Here is a 24231-nt window from a genome sequence, read left to right on the forward strand (position 1 = left end):
GGATTGGTTGTCAAATAGGAGGCAGAGAGTGGGGGTCAACGGGTGCTATTCGGATTGGCGGATGGTGACTAGTGGAGTGCCCCAGGGGTCGGTGCTGGGGCCTCAGCTTTTTACCATTTATATAGATGATCTGGAGGAGGGAACCGAGTGTAGGGTGTCGAAATTTGCTGATGACACCAAGATTGGGGGAACGGCAAATTGTGCGGAGGGTGTGGAGAGTCTGCAGAAGGATCTAGATAGGCTGGGTGAATGAGCCAGGAAATGGCAAATGGAATTTAATGTTGGCAAGTGTGAGGTGGTCCACTTTGGTAGGAATAATGGTAGGAAGGACTATTACTTACGTGGCGAAAAACTGCAGCAGGCGACGGTGCAGAGGGACCTCGGGGTCCTTGTGCATGAGTCGCAAAAACCCAGCTTGCAGGTGCAGCATGTGGTCAGGAAGGCGAATGGGATGCTGGCCTTCATAGCAAGGGGGATTGAATATAAAAGTAGGGAGGTCTTGCTGCAGCTGTATAGGGCATTGGTGAGGCCGCAGCTGGAGTACTGTGTGCAGTTTTGGGCGCCGCACCTGCGCAAAGATATTTTGGCCTTCGAGGGAGTGCAGAGGAGGTTTACTAGGCTGATACCGGAGTTGAGGGGGTTGAGCTATGAGGAGAGGCTGAATAAACTAGGCTTGTACTCGTTAGAGTTTAGAAGAATGAGGGGAGATCTCATTGAGACATATAAGATGATGAATGGGATGGATAGGATAGAGGTGGAGAGACTCTTCCCGCTCAAAAAAGACAGTAGGACTAGGGAGCACAGCCTCAAGATAAAGGGGGGGGGTGGTTTAGAACGGAGTTGAGGAGGAACTTCTTCACTCAAAGGGTGGTGAATCTCTGGAATTCTCTGCCCGTTGAAGTGGTGGAGGCTGCCTCGCTAAATATTTTTAAGACACGGGTTGATGGGTTTTTGATAAGAGAGGGGATTAAGGGTTATGGGGAGAGGGCGGGAAAGTGGAACTGAGCCACGACAGATCAGCCATGATCTTATTGAATGGCGGGGCAGGCTCGAAGGGCTAGATGGCCTACTCCTGCTCCTATTTCTTATGTTCTTATATTCATTTATTTGTTATTAGTGTCACAAGTAAGCTTACATTAACACTGCAGTGAAGTTACTGTAAAAACCCTTAGTCACCACACTCCAGTGCCTGTTCAGGTACGCTGAGGGAGAACTTAGCATGACCACCTAACCAGCACGTCTTTCGGACGGTGGGAGGAAACCGGAGCACCCGGAGGAAACCCATGCAGACATGGGGAGAACGTGCAGACTCCGCACAGACAGTGACCCAAGCTGGGAATTGAACCTGGATCCCTGGCACTGTGAGGCTACGGTGCCAACCACTGTGCCACTGTTAAAGCCCCTGTGTAAATGAGCAAACTTGTTGCCATTTTATAGATGATGTTGTAGAATGGGTTCAAGCTTGATAATAAAACATCTCCCATTGTTGAATTGTGTGCATTTGTGAGGAATTACTTTTTAGTGTGATTCTACAGATTTGCCAATGCCTTTGGAATCATATTCCAGCCTAACTCTGAGAGGAAAATCAGAGGAAGAATTATCTTGGTTGTGTGAAAATGCTGAACTCCTTGATTCAAAATACTTTCATCTTAATGAGATTTGAAAATGCTGGACAAAACTTTTGTTTTTATTTTCTGTTTGAATTTTCAGTTACAACAGGGGTTCTGCTCTTAGAATTCTTAAAGGATTAGCTAGTTTATGTGTAAGTTCTAAAGAAATTCCTCTCCAACAAGGATCAATGTAATTTCTGTCTTGATGGCGCAGTGACACAGCGGTTAGCACTGCTGCCTCTCAGCACCAGGGACTTGGGTTCGATTCCTGGCTTGGGTCACTGTCTGTGTGGAGTTTGCTCCTTTTCCCTGTGTCTGTGTAGGTTTCCCCTGGGTGCTCCGGTTTCCTCCCACAGTCCAAAGATGTGCAGGTTAGGTTGATTGGCCATGTTAAATTGCCCCTTAGTGTCAGGGGGATTTGCTGGGATAAATGTGTGAGGATAGGGACTGGTGAGATTGTGGTTGGTGCAGACATGATGGGCCGAATGGTGTCCTTCTGCACTGTAGGATTCTATGATTCTATGACATATGTTCCACATTATTTTGTGGTAGAAGGATGTGTGATTCCTTTAAATTGGGCGTTTTGTGGTCCCTTTGCTAATGTGGTGAACATAAGAACATAAGAACATAACATAAGAACATAAGAAATAGGAGCAGGAGTAGGCCATCTAGCCCTTCGAGCCTGCCCCGCCATTCAATAAGATCATGGCTGATCTGTTGTGGCTCAGTTCCACTTTCCCGCCCTCTCCCCATAACCCTTAATCCCCTCTCTTATCAAAAACCCATCAACCCGCTTCTTAAAAATATTTAGCGAGGCAGCCTCCACCACTTCAACGGGCAGAGAATTCCAGAGATTCACCACCCTTTGAGTGAAGAAGTTCCTCCTCAACTCCGTTCTAAACCGCCTCCCCTTTATCTTGAGGCTGTGCCCCCTAGTCCTACTGTCTTTTTTGAGCGGGAAGAGTCTCTCCACCTCTATCCTATCCATCCCATTCATCATCTTATACGTCTCAATGAGATCTCCCCTCATTCTTCTAAACTCTAGCGAGTACAAGCCTAGTTTATTCAGCCTCTCCTCATAGCTCAACCCCCTCAACTCATTGATAAGGAATTAATTTGACCCTTCTCTACCCATGCTTTCAACTGTAGTTTAGTTCTTTGTGCATAGATATGTAGTGAATTTGAGAAATGTTTATATGGTTTGTGATATCCTTTACTGTGAGTGGTAAAGGAAATGTTTTGCAACATAAAAGTAAAGATAGTGTCATGAAAGTATGCTTTATGTTAAATGATTTTTAAACCTCTGGCTGTAAACTCGAATAGGTAACTTTAAAACTGAATATAAAGGTGACTTGAGCTCGCAGACAAAATTGGCTATGCAATTGTATCATGGTACCTCTTGTGTTATAATCCATTGCACTGGAGACACCAATGTCCTAAAGTTTCAGAATAACGCAGATCTTCTCCATTGTGGTTAAAATGGTGAAAGAGGCCTAAACCTGAACTCCCAAACACAGCGCCCACCATTTATGTGTGTGAGGAAATGGACCCAGGTCAGGATTCATGCATGCACATTTCACGGAGGAAACTGCCCATAGAAATCAGCTGCTGTCTTCAATCATGTCTGATTCAGATGTGTTCAGTGCCTAAATCCATTGTGTGCAGATTAGGCCTGGTAGGAGCAGGTCTGAACTTTGTGGGATTGTTTGGAAAGTCAAGGTATCCTTTTGGAGAGGTAAGATACTCCTTTAGATGTGATTGCAGGACACCTTCAGAGAGGTGAGATGCACTTTGGGAGAGATGAGGTGAACTTTAGGAGCGTTAAAAATTAAGCATGAATGTGTATTAAAAGCACGTAAACACCTTGGAACTGTGAAGCTCGTTGGAACTGTCAAAAACAACTGTCAAAAGTGTCATGATGAACTGTCAAGAGGAGCTATAAAGATTGCTGTCTAATGTGTCAAGATGAATGTCAAAGGGAGTTGCCAGGGCATTTAAAACTCCTGCCCTTTAATCCTTTGGAGAAACTGCAGTGCTTAGAAAAATTATTGCTTGTTATTACACTCTGTTATTGATTCATGCCTTTGGGCTACCATTACTGGATTAGTGATGCCTGACTGATTTCACAGCTGTCCGTTTTAGAGTGGGGTGTCTGCCGTTAACAGCTAAATGACAGCTTGAAGTAGATATGGGCTCTCTGAAGGGATACTATTAATTCTGATGCTTGTTTGTATAAGGGACGGTCTTGTCTAGTTTCAGTGCAGAGCGTGATTTACCCTTGCTCCTATTTTTTGTGTTCTTAAATCCTTTCAAACCTTCTTTGCTGATCGTGACCACACACATGGAGCTACCTTGAAGGAAATCTACACTACTGTCTCCAAATGGAGAGCCAAATCAGCCAGCTACATTTTTAAATTGCATTCACGAGGGAAACAGCAGAATCAGAATTTATCCAGAAGCCAGCCAAGTCACCAAATTCCACAAACTCTTAATTTGGAGTTATTTTATTATTTTTACTAAAACCAGATTAAGTGCAAACCGATTTCCTCCTACAGTCCAAAGATGTGTGGGTCAGGTTGATTGGCCATGCTAAGTTGACTCTTGTGTCAGGGGATTAGCAGAGTAAATATGTGCAGTTACAGGGATAGGTGGGATTGTGGTTGGTGTAGACTTGATGAGTTGAGTGGCCTTCTTCTGCACTGCAGAGTTTCTATAGTTCTATGAAAAGCTTTACTCTCTCTTTGTTAAAACTCAAGAAAACCTGTCAGATTGTATATTTTATAATCACTGCACCTGAACAGTTAAACACTCAGAGAATCAAAGGATCATAGAATCTCTACGATGCAAAATAAGGCCATTTGGCCCATCAAAACTGCACCAACAATCTCACCCAAGTCCTATCCACATAACCCCACGTATTTACCCTCCTAATCCCCCGACACAAAGGGGCATGGCCAACCAACCTAAGCCGCACATCTTTAGACTGTGGGAGGAAACCGGAGCACCCGAAGGAAACCCACGCAGACACGTGGAGAACGTGCAAACAGCCACCCAAGGCTGGAATTGAACTTGGGTCCTTGGCGCTATGAGACAGCAGTGCCAACCACTGCACCACCCATTGAATTGCCAGATATATCCTTTTCAAAAGAAAACGGTTGCGGTCAAACAAGAGAGGGAAAAGAGGGGACCGTCTAACCCCTTGCCACCTGATCGTAACTGTAGATTCTGATTTTACTTGCTGATGAATAGTTATTTAATTGTCTCGTTGCTTATCCAGAGCATGAATTGTTGCCCAATTTTGCATAAAAGCACTTTGTACAATTTACTGTTGCTCCCACTATTTCTGTGGGTGTGACGCCATTTTCAGAATTCAGCTGGCCACTCAGTATTTCATGTGAACATCCCAGAATTCCCAAAGCGATTCCAGCAGTGTGGATGTTTTATAGAAAACAGCAGCAAAAACCACAAATACAGAGACAGAATGAAAACTCAAAATGGCGTTGGCTTTCGGCATGATGAAAAATTAAATATATAAACAAACACTGCGCTTTAGATAGTTGGCACTCCTTTGATTATGCAATTTTTATAGTATTTTTACCAGCTGTTGAGATGACTGGTGATTGTTATATCAAACCCATTACACTCTTAATCCTCATACTGTGTGAATATGCTGAATTATATTTGTCCATTTGTTCTGAATTGACAGTGATTGTTCTTTTGTTGTTGGCAGCTTCCTTCTGAATCCTTATTTTATCGTGCAGTTCTGCAAGTTATCATCAAAGAACACTTTGGAAATGGAAAGACATGCGCCACATTGCAAAGAACAAAGTATGTTTTGGAAGTTAGATCTCTTGGATGTTTTCTGACATAGACTGCAGGGAGGACACAGTTCATTGCACAGCATCTGAGGACAATTACTTAGAACAAAACTAAGGGTCTGGGTGGCAGGATGGGCTTGTACATTCTCCTTTCATCTTTAATTAAGTTTCAAGTGATGGGACAACAAAGCTTTTCTTTCTGATGGCTGTAATGGTCCTATGTAGGAGGAGCTTGGAAAGTTTCAATCTAGCTCCAGTGAGGATTTGTTCACAATTTGATGGTAGATTAGTTTATTTCACAAATAAGTGAACATTTTGTAATAAGGGTGGTCTTCTGAGCTGGGCACTAGTGCACATCTTTGGATCATAGTGGCAGTATAACTTGATCTTGCTAGTAAATGCAAATTGCAAATTTCACACGACACCAAACTATCTCACAATTTTAGAAACAAAGGGACAGGATTAAGCCATTCAGCCCCTCTAGCTATTGCATCATTTAATCATGACTGTTTTTATTTACTTACATATATTCCTGCCTCTCAGAAATCTCAGTTTTGCAATTTTCAGTTGACCAAGCCTCATCAAATTTCTAGGGGCAGAGTTCCAGATTTCCATTAATTGTTATATCACCCTGAACAGTTTAGCTCTAATTTTAAGGTGATACTTGTCCTTTATGGATTAATTCACGAGAGCAAATTACCTCTGTCTATCCTTTCACATCCTTTAATCAATTCGATCACCCTTTCCTGTCTCTCTCAGTATTACGTTGTCCTAACTTTCCATTCCATCACTTTTCACATTCAAAGAATTATCTCCACCATTTCCACCACCTCCAGTATATTGCCACCTCCAAACACATCTTCCCCTCTTCCTTTAAAGGACTTTCCATTCTTCAACAACCTAGTCCATTCCCCCATTCCTCCACCCACGGCAGCTTCCCACGGCACCTTCTCATGCAATTATTTCAGGAGGTGTAACACCTGTCCTTTTACCTCTTCTGTCTTCACCATCCAAGGCCCTCCACATGAAACAGCAATTTACTTGAACCTTTCAGTTTAGTCCATTTGCTGCTCACAATATGCTCACCTCTGCATTGGGGAAACCAAACGCAAATTGGGTAACCACTTTACAAACAGCTCTGCTCATTCCATGAACATGACGCATTTATCCAGTTGCTTGTCATTTTGATTTACCACCTTGCTCTCATGCTCACATTTTTGTTCTCGACTGCTGCACTGCTCCAGTGAAGCTCAATGCACTTGAAGAACAACACCTCTTTTTCCCATTAGACACTTTACAACTTCTGGACTCAATACTGAGTTTACCAAGTTCAGACAATGAACTCTGTCTTCCACTCTTTGTTTTGCCATGTGCTGATTTGAACCTTGACTTGCATATTTTTGCTTTTGGACTGGGCTGTCCATTTTTCTGGCATTTGCCCTCTGGACAAAATGTCTTGTTTCTTTACTACTTATCACTTCTTTTGTTCCACGATATTTTTGTCATTTAATCTCTCCTGCCCTTTATCCTACCCCAGGCATTTCCTTTTGTCCTTCCTCCCCTTTTGACAGCATAACTCATCACATTTCTACCTTCACTTCTGAAAAAGTCATATTAACTCTGTTTCTCTCCCCACAAATGCTGCCAGACCTATTGAGCATTTCCAGCACTTTAGATCACCCCCTTGCATTGTCCTACATTGATGCAGGACATTCAGTTTTAGAGTTTATCCCTCATTGTCCACAGGATAAATTACAAGTCTGTGTGCCTCATCCCATGTTCCAGGAAATTCCCACGCAGCCTATCCTTGTGGTATCTTGTAGAGAGATTGCTGAACTCTCAACTCGTGCAAAATTTGAGAATGTTTCTTTTTGGGGGGAGGGGGGGGATTCCACTGGGAACTGGCTTGAGATTAGCTGAAATAATTTCACATGGAATCCATTGTTATACTCTGAAACAGGACAGACTTTCATCTCTCTGGGTGGAATTAGAGGGTGGTCATGCATATTAGAGGGTGGTCAGGCTTATTCTAATAGACTGCACCACTTAGTTTCCTTAGGTTTTGTGGATTTTAATGAAACAAAATGAAATAGCTGATAGTAAGAGTTGTTAAGCACATTAAACTTGAACATAATATTGCCGTAAAACTCTTACTACAGTTTGGAAGCATTTCAGCTGGAAGAACAATTTTCTATTGTGTGTATGTGTCAGCAGTAATGAAAAATGTTTTTATGGGCATTGATGGGTTTCTTTTTCCACAGCTTGCAAAACTAAATTTATTTTAAAAATGTTTTATATATATATAAAAAAATGTGAGCAGCTGAACTGCATGCTAATTAAGGAAGGCCTTTTATTGATATGCTTCTGATCAAATGAATGACCCGTATGAACTTTGTTCATCTCGGAAAGTCCTGTACAGTAGTAAATTACTCATTTCCGTTAAACTAATGAAAATTTACTTAAATAAGGTTTCCCATGTCAAAATGAATGACTGCAATTAAAATGTCTGCAGCTCTTTTAGTCGTAAATTCAACTGAAAATGATTTGTGTTTTATGACACTTGATAATTTACAGCGGCAAACATGTTGGCAAGATCTATTCTAAGTCTTCATCCTTTGTGGATTACACCAGAAAATCAGTGGAAAAACTGGGAATGGATAGCTCAAAGGTTTGTAGTTTTTGTTTATTAATTCATGCTATTCCTTCGATTGAGATTGGCACATTGCTCCAATTTATTGTCAGGCAAAATACCATTTTCTTCTATAAAAGCAAATCACTGTGGATGCTGGAATCTGAAACAAAAACAACAAATGCTGGAAAGTCTCAGCAGGTCTGACACCATCCGTGAAAAGAGAATAGAGCTAACTTTTTGAGCCTGGATGGTCCAGTTATCCATGCTTGAACAATTAGTTCTACTTTGATTTGATTTAATTTATTATTGTCACGTGTATTGATATACAGTGGAAAGTATTGTTTCCTGTGTGCTATGCTGCCAAAGTATACCATTCAGAGAGTACGTAGAAGAGAAGGAAAGAAGAAGGTGCAGAGTGTAGTATTATAGTCATAGCTGGGTGTAGAGAAAGATCAACTTAATACAAGATAGGTCCATTCAAAAATCTGATGACAGCAGGGAAGAAGCTGTTCTTCAGTCTGGGAATGGTTTAGGTGCATTAGCCATGCTAAATTGCCCTTTAGTGTCTGGGATTCAAAGGCTAAAGGTATTAGTGGGGTAAATATATGGGATTATGGGGAAAGGGTCTGGGTGGGATTGTTGTCGGTATAGACTCGATGGGCCTTCTGCATTGTTAGGTTTCTATGTTTCTGTGGTATGTTTTTTGTATCATTTTCCCAACGGAAGAAGGTTGAAGACGGTGCGTGGGGTGCTTGATTATATTGGCTGCTTTTCAGAGGCAGAATCAATGGATGGGAGGCTGGTTTGCATGATGGAGTGCGTTACGTTCACAATCCTTTGCAGTTTTTTGCAGTCTCTATTCTCTCTCCACAGATACTGTCAGACTGGCTGAGATTTTCCAGCATTTTCAGTTTTTGTACCATTTTCTTCTGCCACTTGCTGTTGCTAGAGTGTTAAAATGCTTTGTCAGTCTTGTGCAAATACTTAAGGGTCTAGTAATAACTTCCTCTGTATGGTTTGAAAAGAGGTGTTAATCTGTTTAAAATCAATTGATTAATGCCTGTGTTCAAAAAGCACACAGAGAAAATTAGTACAGGCACAATAAGTATTAGTGTGGGAACTGGGCTGGTTAGAATGGGTTGGAATCTGCATCTCTGCTGTGACTGAATTGGACAATCTTCTGTGAATGAGTTTAATTGTATCAAATCTAGTCATGGATGCAGTGCATCTGCACCAATCAACAGAAGAATGTATCTACTTTGAAGTTTATATCTTCGTGGGCCATTAAAATTTACAGGCCACACAGACTTCTGCACTTTGTACATTCCTGGAGGACAGTTGGAAAGTGGAGATCATGATAAGGGTACATGTAGAACTCAGCAAAATTAAAGGGAAAAATAAGTAATTTGCACCCTGTAGCAATAACATTTCAACAAGGAAGTCTAATAAATCTTTAGATTGAGTAGCAAGAAATTATAAAGTATGACTGGTTATTTTGGCTATTCTCCAAATACAGCAATCCATCAAATGTTGCCAATGAGAGATTGGACTTCATGATGAGAATTATATGCTTGCAGTTTCTTCAACTAGATTGTAGGTTTCTTAAAGGCGAAGTATTTTTTAATATATTACACAGTTCTTCTTCTTCATGGCCCTGACTGTGATTCTTCCAGGAATGACCAACTCCCTCTTAGCTCATGATGCAAATAATGGCCAGAATTTTACCGGCACACCCATCCCAATTCCGGGTGAGGCTTGGAGAATGGCATTTTCCATTGGCTTCAGGTGGGATCCTACAAACCTCGGGCAGACGTGCCAGTAAAATTCTGCCCAATGCTTCTGCGCAAGGATATTTTGGCCCTGGAGGGAGTGCAGAGGAGGTTTACTAGGCTGATACCGGAGTTGAGGGGATTGAGCTATGAGGAGAGGCTGAATAAACTAGGCTTGTACTCGTTAGAGTTTAGAAGAATGAGGGGAGATCTCATTGAGACGTATAAGATGATGAATGGGATGGATAGGATTGAGGTGGAGAGACTCTTCCCGCTCAAAAAAGACAGTAGGACTAGGGGGCACAGCCTCAAGATAAAGGGGAGGCGGTTTAGAACGGAGTTGAGGAGGAACTTCTTCACTCAAAGGGTGGTGAATCTCTGGAATTCTCTGCCCGTTGAAGTGGTGGAGGCTGCCTCGCTAAATATTTTTAAGAAGCGGGTTGATGGGTTCTTGATAAGAGAGGGGATTAAGGGTTATGGGGAGAGGGCGGGAAAGTGGAACTGAGCCACGACAGATCAGCCATGATCTTGTTGAATGGCGGGGCAGGCTCGAAGGGCTAGATGGCCTACTCCTGCTCCTATTTCTTATGTTCTTATGTTCTTATGTTCACAAACTTCTGAAATTTTTTAAATTATTTAAATCACATTTGTGATTTGAAGAACTGGTAGTAATATGCAACTAAATTAGTTTAGTTCAAACAGTTTTTTAAAAATTTTTTCCATGAGAACTCCACTTTGTGGATTAAATATGAAGGAGACAAAAACTGACAGGAGAAGAAATGTCAAACTTCAAGTTGGCCAGCTTCAACCTATTTCCAGACACAGGGTGAAATTTTCCCAAAATGGCATAGGGTGCTGGATCAGACAGAAAAGCAGCGTGCAACTCGCTGGTTTCAGAGCTGCATTTTTTCACCTGATCAGACAGCACCCTGTGCAGCTTATGTTGTCGCAACAGTGTTAGCGAGGATCATACAGCCAACTGGGGGAGCAGGATCTAAACTGGGATTCAAAGATTGGGTACCATTTTTAAGGAGAACCCTGATCAAAAGTTAAAGGCCTCCCTCCAACTCCCCACAAGAACATCAGGATCCCTGGCTGACGTGGGGAACACCCCCAACCCTCACACACAAAACGACAATTCCTCCCCTCCCGCCCAGCCACTGAAAGATGGAGGCACACCCCTGAAACCAGGCAAGTATCAGAGCATCAGGATAACTCAACCCTCCACTCTTACATCACCCCTCTGCTCCCATAGTCTCTGCACTTCATCCCTACCCTCAGGCACAACTGCCTCCCCATGGTCCATTGGCCCCCTCCTCTCCCCACACACACACACACACACACACACACACAAGGTATGAGGGGAACCCCGCCCCCCATAACTGGGGAAACACCAAGCCTGTCCCTGCCGTACGATGTCCCTCACCACCAGGGGCTTTATTTACCTATGCCCCCAAGTGGTTTTCATTTTTCAAAAATAGTGAATCCTGCTGTCATGACATAATGCCAGCAGCAGGGGAACATCTAACGATGCCGGTATCAATGGCATTAAGCCTATAATGATATTAAAATTATTTTAAATTCATGAAAATCAGGTTCATGCCCTTTCGGCTCTCTCATGAGAGTTGGCAACCATGATGGGATTGTGTCTGCGTCAAACAAGCCCTGTGCATTGCACCCGTGATGAATTTTTGCAGGGGTTTAATGAGGTTTTTCAGGGATTTCTACCACTCCCCTGGTGAAATGATGATAGGTGATCAAGAGGGTCCAATCTGGAACTCCAAGGTCCTGATTTTACCAGCACGGCCGCTGCGAAACGGGGCAGGCGAGACTTGCAGAACGGCATTCCCCGTTGGCCTTGGGTGCTATCTTATAAGTCTCGGGCAGCAGTGCCAGTAAAATCAGAGCCCAAGTGTTTGTTGAACTCTTTGCCTGAAATTTAATGATGCCTGTGCTTTACAGATCTCACATATTTTGTATTGAGGAGTTGCTCATCTGAGGTGCTCACCAGGAGGGCTAGTGCGTGTTTCCTTTCTAGTCCTGAATGCAAGAGTTAAAACATATAGTGACAGTCAAGTAGAAATGATTTGTCAAAGAGATTATATAAGCATATTTGCTAAGGTGAAAAGATTAAAATGCTGCAGGATAGTTAGGCGTCATCTTTAAGCCAAGTACTGGAATCCACTTATCTGGCATGTTATTTATTTTCTCTTGTGCAGAAATGAATTATACAGATTGAATTGATCAGAACGGATGTTTGGTATGTTCCTAGTACTGTGAAATAAGGCAGAGCAGTGATTTATATCTGACTTTAGTCTCACTAAATGTTTGCTCCTGCCTTCGAAGAGATTGAAAAAATATATGTGCAGGAGACACAACTGTTCAGTCTAAAGCATTGGTAGTAACGTTGCGCACCCACATTTTATTATTGTGCACACTGATCCAGGGCAGGGCGAGTCAACACCAATAAAAGTAAGATGCACAGATTCCTTATGCAAGTGACTGATGCCACTGAACTGTGGTGGTGGGGGATGGCTGGTAGAGTCATCGTTAGATAGGAAATTCCCTTGGAGGTTTGAAAAAAGAATTCAAACCAAATTAGAATTTCTATGTTGGATGCACTTTGTCCCAGATTTCCTGGTTTAAATTATGCATTGAGAGATTCAAGTTCCTGAATATCCCCAGATTAGAACTGAATGAGTTAATGGTGATACAAATTCATGTTGAAAAGCATTCAGAATTGTCGGCTTCTTAGGCGTTCAATATGAACTAATAAATAGATTGTGTTGCAGCTGTTTTTAATGGGAAAAAAGACAAAAAGAAGAGCTTTGAAAGCAAATCTGAAACGCTCCTTATGCATATTATTAGGGCTTTGTTGAATATGCAGTGGTTTGTCAAATATAATTTGTTGTAGAAAGCATTCTTTAATATAGAAGTAAGCCTATTCACAACTCATTTACAAGAAAAAGAGTCTTCAAAAACTTCACATTTTATGTTGTCTGTTATGACAGCTAAGGGGGAATAGATATTTGGCTAGATATATGATTAAAGTTTTGATGCCACCAGCATATAAGAACATTGTCAGTATGTTGCCTGTAACTTTTCAAGAGATGCAAAGAGTCTGTTATGACGCAGACTATCTGTGTCTGAGTGACAAACATCTCCTTTTGAATTCCTTTTCAGTGTAATTGTTCTCTGTTGTGAGTGATGATGGCAGAACTACATTTGTCCTTAGTTGTCATGGGTTGGAGTCTATGATGCTCTGCTGATGAGTTTGAAGGTGGGTGAGTGGCGGGCTTCCCACTAGCTCCCCTAACCTGTAAGAAGTTTTATGAGGGAGGCATCAGGCAGCTCTTCTGCCCTTGGGCCTATTGGTTGACCATTTACGGCAGATACTGATATGATACTGACGATGGGGGCTGAGGCAATGCAGGAAGTCTTTGGAGACCTCATCATTCCATCAGAGATAACTGCAGTCAAAAGTCATTCACCTAACTTTAGCCCTCCTCCTGGCCTCTTAAACCTCTCTCTGCACCCTCACTCATCCAAAGAATCCCTACAGTGCAGAAGGAGACCATTCAGCCCAGTGAGTCTGCATTGATTCCCTGAAAAAGCATCCCACTCAGGCCCTCCTTTCCACCCTATCTGTGTACATTTACCATGGCTAATATACCTAACCTACACATCTTTGGATACTAAGAGGTAATTTAGCATGGTCACGCTGGCACCCACTGAATGTCTGTTGAGGAGGGAAGTGCTGGAGAGAATGCTCATTAATTACATGCTAATGGGTTAAAATTAGCTTTCTGAGGTCCCACAGTGTGTTTCACGCCACTCCACAAGCGAGGGGCGGTAACATCGGGACTCGGAAACTTACTGGCATAAATCACGCTCTTCGGATTTTGAGCACGTGCTGCATTCCTGCAGGCGGAAAATGTGATCTCAAAATGATGTCCATTGGGTTTAATGGGGCCAGCCAGCACGGGTAGTGGACAATAGGCTGAAACCAGGAATCCGCTCACTGGCTTAGGTTACTTTCCCTGAGACCACCGAGATTTAGTGTTGACTCAGGGATTCTCATCATGGGTTACCCATGCTTCCTGAAGGCTGCCCAACAAGCCCTATTGTATTTGGCAGTGATATCCCAGGGGGTCGCTCTTTCCAATGCACTCAGTTAGTGTATGATCAAGGAACCTGGCATCAGGAAGGGAGATGCTGAGAGTCAAGTCCCTGCCCGTGCATCAGACCCTTCTTTTTTTTCTAGCAGCCTCTCCCTGTGCCATCCCCATCCACCTCACTCACCTGCAATCTGAGTTGCCTGTTGAACTGAGGCATGTGGTGTGTTTATTACTAGCAGCAGCCACTGCTCCTAGTGGCACCGATGGAGAGATGGAGAGCTGCGACCTCAATATTGCAGGTGCTGATTGGCCGGCAGCTCTCACTGGGTGGGACTTTTGCTGCTGGGGTCCTAAACCTCATTTAGGTCCCATGTTGGTCACTTTAAATGCCTGGTTGGTGGGGCCTACCACCCAGAAGCAATGTAGATCTCCCACTGCGTGTCCAAACAATGGGAGGGACCTCCATTAGGGACACTGAATCCACTCCAACATTTCAGGTCACTGACCCTTCATCAGATGCTGTCTGACCAACTTTGCATTTCCAGTATTCTCTGTTTTTATTTCCGATGATTTCTGGTGTCTGCAGTATTTTGTAGAAATGTGCTGAATTGATACCAGTTGCTTATCCATAGAGAGGGAACATAAGTCCATTCAGGCTGCCTTAAAGGACATCCAGGAATGCAGTTTAAGAACCTGGAAGCATAAAGACTGGTCCCTTCAATAGGATTTGTAGTATATTCTGGGAAGCTGAAAATTGACTACAAATTAATAAGTATCTTTCCCCCACTTCCTAAGAAAACTAACCTACCGAATTTGATCATGTTTTATGTTTTAACACTGTAGCTTGTTTCTCATTTTCAATTTGAGATATTTCTCTCCCCAGCTGCCTGCCCAATTTAATTGGGAAACTAAGAAAAGATCTTTTAATATAATTTTGGCAGACTCCTTAATAACTTTACCGCAAATCTAAACTAAATTAATAATATTACTTTTTAACTTTTCTGTGGTATTGTAAATGAGCATGTAGCTGTTCTGATGCTGAGGGGTCTTTTTTTTGTTTCCAACTTTTACAATTAGCCAAACCCTTATCAACCATAATGGAAGAGCTGGAGAAACCAATTAGTCCTCAACAAATAGAAAATGCTATTAATATACTTCCATTATATAAAGCTCCTAGTTCAGAATGATGCTCATCTGGATTTTATTTAAAGAAAAAAATTGGCACCTTCCTCTGTACCTCTCTTGTTACAGAATTTTAATGAAGCCAGCGGCAAAGGCTACCTACCGGATATATTGCATCCAGCTATCCTTCCTCATTTTTAAAAAGATAGAATATAAATTGGTTCAATTGTAGCCACATGTCACTCAACAAGAACCACCTGCATTTATATGGAGCCTTTATCGTAGTAAAACATTCCAAGGTGTTTTACACATAAATATTGATCCAAAAATCTTCTTAAACTTGGTTATTGAAGTCCTTAATGAGTGTGTTTTGTTTTAGTTAGATGCACTGCTGAAAGAAGTATGACAAGTGTAAATTGTGCAAGGAATAAATGATATCAGTATCTGTGGTTTTCAGTAATGGCAAAAGATTACTTGGCATAGTGGAGTGGACTTGTCCGTTTTGGGTGCTGAAAATTTGGTTTTCCAAATAAAGTTTGAAGTTGGATTGAAACAATGGGAGATACCTTTGTTGATGCAGGTATTGTGGTAGAATACCAGAGAATTGCAAGACATATCTTTGATCTTTGTTCCCAAACAAAAGATGAGCTGCATAGATGGTTGTAGAAACATAAACAGCAGCTGTTAAAGTTCACCAGGGTACTGGATATGCCAAGACTAGAGACAAATAACATAAGGGGGTGGATTCTCTGGCCACGGAAGTCTAAAAGCTGGAAATTCTCATCTAACTGTCAGTGGGCCTTCACATTGTCCACAACCCACTTGCTACAATTGCAGTGGCGGGCAGAGTGGGAGAACTCCGGCCCTAGGTAGATCTTCCTGTATGTTAATAAATACCTCTTGTCCACATCTTACAATCCTGATTTCTCTGTCGTACAAAATATTTAACAACTTTTCAAGATAGCAGATTTAAGGGCTTGCGGTCTGAAGTTTGGGATTCTGAATAATTTATTTGTTATTTTCCTTCAGCTATGTCCTCTAAATTGCCTCTGGAAGGACTAATGTATCTGGTGTATTAGATTCCTATAATATTAATGAGCTTACTCTTTAAATCTGAACCCAATATTCTGTCAAATGGGACCTGATCTCACTCAGCAACAAAGGCTGAAGCATTTAAAAAATCTTTTCCACTGCTTTATATTTAGTAACATTTTCTCTTTGCTCCTGTTCTCCGTGTTACTTTTTAGAATCTTTATAATTTTCTGAAGAAAATCTGTTTATTGTTTAATATGCTCGGTGGGACATAACTAAACCAAGAACTGAGCGTGGTAAAGTTACAACCTAACAGAACAAAAGGACCCAGGCCTCTTATTTCAACTGTCAGTAGTTGTAGGTTTTTTTTATACCTCTTCTCCCAAGCACCAATAAACCACCTGATTATTTATGGGGTAGTTGCAGCTCCTGCTCTTGCACTATGCTACTTGATGTATCAGCAAGTATTATTTAGGAAGTAATACAATCAATTTGTTGCATTGAATACTGGGTTTTTCAGAAAACTGCAAATTATTAAGACGGATTGTTCGTCTCAGGCAAAATAACTTGAAATGGAGGGAATTGTACGAAACAGCCTGGAGCTCCTCTAACAACTAGCTATTTGTGAAAGGACAATAACATGTTAAATATCAGTAATGTAAATGTGTCTACATCGTTTAAAGTCTTGAGTCCCGTGTGTATCCATAATTTGTGGGAATTGGTCCTCAAAGCATAACATGTGCAACAGACCTGTCAGTCTTGCATTTGGTTGGTCTAAATAGCCATTATCTGTTTAGTTAACCACACACATTTGCTGAAAGACAGACAAGTTGGAAATACTACCCAGCACAAATCAACACACTCTGTCTGAAAGGAAACAACTAATCAGGTTTACTCAAATATTTTCAAAGTTGCCAGTCAGCAACCAGCAAGTGCACTTTTTTTTTCAAACTGGCCATATTATTTCCCTCAGTCAGCTGATTATGTATAACAAATAAAAGTTATAATATAAAACAACCAGTCATTACCAATTATTAAACTAAGCCATAAGATGACCGAAGTTCTGTTGGAGATCTGTCCAATCGACCTACCTTCAGGGGCATGACTTCACTGGAGTGTGGCCCATTCTGCAAGGACTGCTACATCTCGTCTTCCCGTGCCCAGACCACACGATCGCTGATTATTCCCAGTCCCTGTCCTTCCCATGTGCTCCAATGTCCTGCTTCCTCGAGGCCACAACTTGCACCTCAGTTTCTCCTGGCTTGAACCTGAGTTCCACGTGTTGTCCTGTTTACCACCCTTAACAGCCTCTTTTTGCCAAATCTAGGTATTCTTATAAATCCAGCATATACTGCTTATTGCCGCACACTGTCTGTTCCTGCTGGCAGCGAACACCCACCCCGGGTTCCCCAGCAGAGGAGGGTGCACACCATGGGAAATCCCATTGACCAGAAGATCCTGCCACCAGCCAATGGTGGGAATCATCTGCTGTCACAAAACATGCAAGGGATGCAGAAAATCCCACCCCACCTCTTTAAGAAAGATGACGTACTAAATACACCAGCCATATAAATACAGTGACTACAAGAACAGGTCAGAGGCTGGGAATTCTGCAGCAGGTAACAAATCTCCTGAATGTCCCCCATCTACAAGACACATGTCAGGAGTGTGATGGATAAGTACAGTTCCGACAACACTCCAGAAGCTCAACATCATCCAAGTCTGCTTGATAGGCACCCCATCCATGACTTTAAACATTTCACTTCCTCCACTACTTGCACACACTGGCAGCAGTGTGTGCCACCAACAAGGTACACTACAGGAACTCACCAAAGCTCCTTTGACAGTACCTTCCAATCCCATGACCTCTACCACTTAGAAGGACAAGGACTGCAAGTCATGGGAATGCTATCAGTTGCAAGTTCCCAACCAAGTTACACCCATGCTGACTTGGAGCTTTTATTACCTGGGTTACTGTGGCAGGGTCAAAATCCTGAAACTTCCTGCCAAACAACAATATGGACGTACCTACACAGGATGGATTGTTGCAGTTCAAGAAGGAAACCCGCCACTACCTTCTTCAGAAAAATTTGGGTGGGTAACAAATGCTTGCCTTGATAGCGATGCTCACATCCCCAGAGACAAATAAAAAAGCATTTTGTGGGTGCCCTGTTGTCGAAAATGAAGAATTGAAAAGAATAAATTTTAAAGAGTGATATAAACATGCAGCAGTAAGAAAAAGAGTCAAACATAGTTAACGTGACAGCTTCTTCAGCACTTACGATATTCTGCTAAAAGGATCCAAGGATAATTGCATTTTGCCACATTTGGTGCGTTTGTGCAAATGTGCTAAACACAGGTTTCTTCATCTTTTTAACTGAAAGCCTTCAGTCTGTCATAGTCTCTCAATAAGAAGTCTCACAACACCAGGCATCTCCACATCAAAGTCTCTCAAGACTCATTTGAGTAGCTGCACTGTTTTTAAGCACGTAGAATATTTTTGCCTGGTTACAAACTACACTCAGTCTATGTTTACAACCCTCAAAATTGATTTGCCAGTTTCTCCAATCCCTTCAACAAAGTGTAAGTGAGGGGTTAGTGAGGTGCAGATAGCTCCAACTTCACTTACTGATGACAACATTCCAATGAACTTACTTTTGAACTATTTTTTCACAGTTTTTACCTGTTCTTAATTTCACTGTAGTGCTATCTTCATTCCCAGTAAAAAGATACATGACTCCAAACTTTCTGCATCTCCAAACCCATACCCAGACCAACTTCAGCCATGGGTTATCTTTCCTTGTAAGCTCACAATTCAATGCAATTATAATGGAGGAGGAGTTGCAGTATAAGACCAGGAGAGTCAGGCAGGATGGTTATGGAAACTGGCCCACCATATGTTGCACATACATTGCACCAGTCCTATGGGCCTTCTTCAAGGATCTGTGCAGCCAGCTGCACCTATCGCGGGATGTCGTAGAATAACCCTGCTAACTTCATCAGGAAGATTACCAGCTGCCACAACTGTTTCATCCACAGCAGTGAGTGTGGTAGCAGCCTTCAATGTTTGCAATTTTGCTTTTTTTTTTCCAGCCTGTTACCAAGCATCTGTACAACATTAGCCAGGCAGCTTTTTGTGTCATGCATGTGTAGGAATTAGACGCCCTCTTTCATAGAGCAGCCTAATTCCTCCACTTGGGCATCACCCTCGGGCAGCAGAGGCACAAAGCCAGGGACCTCGACAGAATAGCTGCGTTCCTCAGGGTGCGTAATCGTGTGAGCTTACCTCCTTTATGTAACCTTAAACCACTTGTTAGAATGTGAAGTGCAGCCAATTTGGCAACTTCGCTCAAGTTCTACTGCTAGGTTTGCAAAATGGCTTTGGAATCAACTGGTGGTATAACCTGATCTTAAAAGATAACCAAGAAAATGTCAAAAATCTGTCGTTCGGCAGAATCATACTTGTAAAAGTGTCTTTTATTTCCTGCTGCTCCTCGCTCTTCTCCCTGTCTTGCCCAGTTTCACACTGAAATATTTCTCCATAAATTACTTGAGGAAGCACGGAAACTTTGAGGCCTCACAGAATGAACCAAGGACTTTGACTTAGTTGCTAAAAACTCTTGGAGATCCGTCTAAGTCATTTTTCTACCTTTTGTTGTGTTTAAACGGAGTCTTCATATAAGCATTTTATATTGTGTTTCTATAAAAAGTACCTATAAAATTATACAAATTAAACTGTTTTGAAACTGCCAAATATTCCCTGTCACTATCGACAAAAATTATTTCGAAAAATGTGCATTTAATGTGCTGAAGTCATTTTATGGTAATAAGATGCTCCGGATAATTATTCCTTAAATAGAAATATTACAAAACTAGCACTGTTGATACTTGTACATTTTTAAAATTTCATTTATAAACACTGAATGGTATGAAATAATCTCAACTAAATAAGTGAATCTGTGAGTGAAATAATGTGATTAAAGTGATAAGAGATTGTCTGGAATTTTCCCAAGCAAGATTTTTTTTCCACAAAGCCAGTGCCCCTAAAGGTAAGTTGACATTAACTATATTCTGTTGTGTCTTACTTGACTAAATGTGGCAGCGCATGGCACCATAGAAAGGAAGGCATGTCTGCAAAAATTTACTTGACCTCTATCAAATCAAATTGTTTAAGCAACAAGCTTTAAGTCAAAGCTATGTCTTATTATCTGTATGGGGTACACCAACTACATATTGTAACAATTGTACTTTGACAGGTATGTTTATGACATTAGTTGGAATAATGCCAGTTGATCGCATGGTTATAATTGGACTTAGATGTGTGCCTTTTTTCCATTTTTCAGATGTCAGACAGTTTAATACAAGGTTATTATGACAGATACATGCCCCGAATGAAAGAGTTGGAAGCATTTAACCTGGTAAGCTTTGGGGAATAGACATAAAAAGACTTTGCACATGAGAAACAAAGGAAGTATGCTTATTTCTCCAGAATCGCTGCTCCTAACGCTGCTGGCCTGACAGTGCAGCCAAAACAAAAGTTTGTTGTGATAGCAATATTTTTCTAACATTGTGAAGATCTGCAATGAGCTAAACACATTGCAGAACCATCAAGCGCAGAGTAAGGATTTTTTAATATCTTTTGAATAATAGTTCAGCAGTTAATTTCTCTTCAGCAAGAATTCCTGCTGTCTGCAGAAAGGAGACACAATCCTTTTAACACTGGTTTCTGGAACTCAATCAGCCCATACTGTTGGGATATAAAAGCCTACTTGCTTTGATGGCTGTAGGAGATCATAAGTCAACGGAATTTGGACCTATTCGAGCTCGTTCACATTGAACACGGATCCTTGGTACAAATTTGTAGTTTGACCTGAAATGCTAATCCTATTCTAATAAGCCACAGGGTCCAAATGAAAAACAAACCTTGTAGGCTCTCTGGTGCCAAAGTGTACCAGATGCAAGACTGCTTAATGCTGACACTGGCTGCCAGAGTAAAGAAATCTTCCATCCTCCATCGCTGACATCTTTTACCTTAGCCAGAACAAAAATAAAATCAGCCAAAGAGGTCTTTTTTAATTCAATCTGAATGTAAATGGATACAGAAACAGATAATTGAGCTAAATTTGCAACTGCTGTGACAATTAGCTCTGCTCAGGCACCTTGACCATGAGAAACTTATTCATGAGAAACTTACTCATCACATACAAGTAGATGTCTTCTATCTTGTAATATCACTAGATGCACTTATAATTAAACAGATAATTTCTGTTTGCCTATTGATTTCTCACAATGTGGTCTGCCTTAATGACGTCACTCAGTTCTTGGACTTAACTAGGAAGGTTTTGAGCCACAAAATGTAGTTAAGTAGAAATTGTGTTGTTGAGAAAAAGATACATGTTTTAAAACATTTGGATATTATACATTTAAGGCATAAAAACGTCTGTAATATTTAGTTTTATTGATTGTTTGCTGCTGTCCAAGGATTCACCACTAACACAACTTGCAGTACTGGTGAACAAGCCATAAATTCTTCCAGAATTTCTAACGACCGATTGTTATCCTTGGGAGCTGTGTGCCAGTAGAGTCTGCTGGACAGAGTAACAAACAATTTTACATTCCTGGCTGTCCATCTGAAAACAGTCCTAACAACACATATTATTGCTCAGACATTCTTAATAGCGTAAAGGGAACACTTTAGCAGCTATACTACAGTGCCTCTCTGCACAAACTGTATTTGCAGCTTTGTTGGCAGCTAGTCTAAGGAATCCAACAAAGAGCATACTGTGTCTCTTGGTAAAACATATTGTGTCTTGTATATTCCAGAATTCTGTTAATTAGGACAAGGAAAAGGAAGAGGTCATTTTCTCATATAATGTGTTGGCATATTTATGTATAGCATTCTTAATTAACTTTTACTAAGACCTGCTTGATGCTCAAATACTTTGGAATTTCAGAATATTATATTGACATAAGAATCTATACCATATGAGCAAAAGTCGTGAACCTGAGTGAAAAATACTTTCTATTAAGTACAATTAGGGACAGCTGTTTAAATAGATTAATAATTAAAACTATTGAATACGTCATTCAACTTGGGTATCTGAGGAGCTGATACTTATGAACTACTTAAACAGGCAATTGAAACTGTTTTATGCATCTTTTTTTCAGCTGAAAGTAGCCTTAGCCCCTTGTATAGAGGGATTGATTCTTTTGGACCGGCTTTGCTACCTCAAGGAACAGGTAACTGTGCCTCTCACTGGCTGGTGCATGTGGGGTAGTCTATTTACACCAAAGATTTCATTCCCATAATGTAATTACAGGGATTTTCAGAAAATGCTGTATTTCTTTGAATTGATCTCTATAACTTTGCATCCTTTAAAACGTATGGCTAGTAAATGTTCTTTGTATTTGATACAGTCACATTTGTTTGTCTCACTTAATCAAAAATGCTAGCAAATGAAATAAAGCTATTAGACAGAGGACAGTGCATAATCCTATTGCGATAAATACAATGATGGGGTAAAAACAGAACAAAATAGTGAAATTACAATACTTTAATTGTAGTGAATTATCTATATTAGTTACAACAAATTATTTACACATGGTAACTACTGTAATTACTATGATTTCATCATTAAATACAAGATTGCATGTGCAGGGACACACATGTATTCAGTGTAAAATGGCATGTGTTTTTGCTAATGCCTCATAATGAACCATCTGAGAGATTTCTAAAACTTCTGTCTTTTGCAGGACAACATAGCTTGGTCAGCACTGGTACAGCTATTTGATCCCCTGAAGTCCCCAAGATGTTATGCAGTAATTGGTGTGAAGAAGTAGCACTGTTCCAAGTTCACTTATCATATTATTGATACATGATAAATCTTCATTCCATGTCTTTTGGTTTATCTATTCCTTAACTTAAATTCCTGAAAGTATGAAGTCCAAAGATGCCAGGTTTTCCATTATATTTTTAAGTCGTTGATTTACAGATTTTGCACACACGAGAATGTAATGAACAAATGGAAAGCATTTGAGCGGGAAAGTCATTTTTCCAGGTTCTTGGCAAGACTTGCTCGGCTGAAAGAGCAAAGTTGCTGTCAACTTTTCATTGTACAAAAAAAATAAAGATTTTAGTTCAGAAGCAGCAAGACTATATGGGCCTCTTCATTCTGTGTAAACAGAAATGTGTTATTATTCATTCCTAATGGAAAATTAATTCAAATCTACTTGCCTGCATGTTTTTGTTAGAGAACTTAAATGATGCTGAATAAGTGGTAAATGGAGATGCCAGTTAGCTCAGCCAGTGTGTGACTCAGAATAATGGCAACCATGCAAGGTTCAATTCCCATTCCGAGGTAGACTTTATCTAATCAAACCTAGCCATTGCTTTCCTCATTCCTATGAAATTTGCTATGTTTGATATTCTTATTTTGGACTCAGGTATGTCACTCTCAGCACGATAGCACAGTGATTAGCAGGAACCTGGCTTGGGTCACTTCCAGTGTGGAGTCTGTACGTTCTCCCCATGCCTGTGTGGGTTTCCTCTGGGTGCTCCGGTTTCTTCTCACAGCTCGAAAGACATGTTAGGTGCATTGGCCATTCTAAAGTATTCCTTAGTGTAGCCAAACAGGCACCGGAGTGTGGTGACTAGGGGATTTTCACAGTAACTTCATTGCTGTATTAATGTAAGCCTACTTGCGACACTAATAAATAAACTTCAAACTTAAACTTTAATTTAGTATGGAATTAAATTGTTTTGTGGTCACTTTTTCCAATTTGTTTCATGAGGATCTTTTACCATGGTTGTTAATTAACCCTGCCTCAGTATACAATACACAAAATAGGTTTATCTCTAGTTGGTACCACAGTCTATTTTTCTAGGAAACTGGCAGAAGTACATTCTGCAAACTCATCTTCCAGATGCCTTTGCCAATTTAATAATCGCAATCTATTTGAAGATCAAAGTTTCCCACATTGGAACCTCCAATTATTTCTTGCCTAATACTCTCACCAGCAATGAAAAAAGTGGACAATGAACATACTATTAGAAGGAGTATTTGAGGTGACTAGCATAAATAAGCACGAGACGGTGAGGAGTAGAAGAATCTGTTGAAAAAGGGTGGATGG

The 24231-nt window shown here is 41.0% G+C and overlaps 1 protein-coding gene across 2 annotated transcripts in view; it reads left to right on the forward strand.

The window, feature by feature from the left end:
* The window catches only part of mettl25 (methyltransferase like 25), a 66333-nt gene extending 42581 nt beyond the window's left edge, over positions 1 to 23752 (forward strand). For both annotated transcript variants that reach the window (XM_080191170.1, XM_080191171.1), the window contains exons 8-12: positions 5341 to 5438; positions 8003 to 8096; positions 20445 to 20519; positions 22270 to 22341; positions 22855 to 23752. In XM_080191170.1, the coding sequence (XP_080047296.1) occupies positions 5341 to 5438; positions 8003 to 8096; positions 20445 to 20519; positions 22270 to 22341; positions 22855 to 22941 (426 nt within the window). In that variant the 3' untranslated portion in view covers positions 22942 to 23752. The remainder of the gene's footprint in view (positions 1 to 5340; positions 5439 to 8002; positions 8097 to 20444; positions 20520 to 22269; positions 22342 to 22854) is intronic.
* Positions 23753 to 24231: the final 479 nt, after the last annotated feature.

The sequence above is a fragment of the Carcharhinus amblyrhynchos genome, chromosome 6, assembly GCF_965287045.1.
Source record: "Carcharhinus amblyrhynchos chromosome 6, sCarAmb.v2.hapA, whole genome shotgun sequence".
Lineage (NCBI taxonomy): Eukaryota > Metazoa > Chordata > Chondrichthyes > Carcharhiniformes > Carcharhinidae > Carcharhinus > Carcharhinus amblyrhynchos.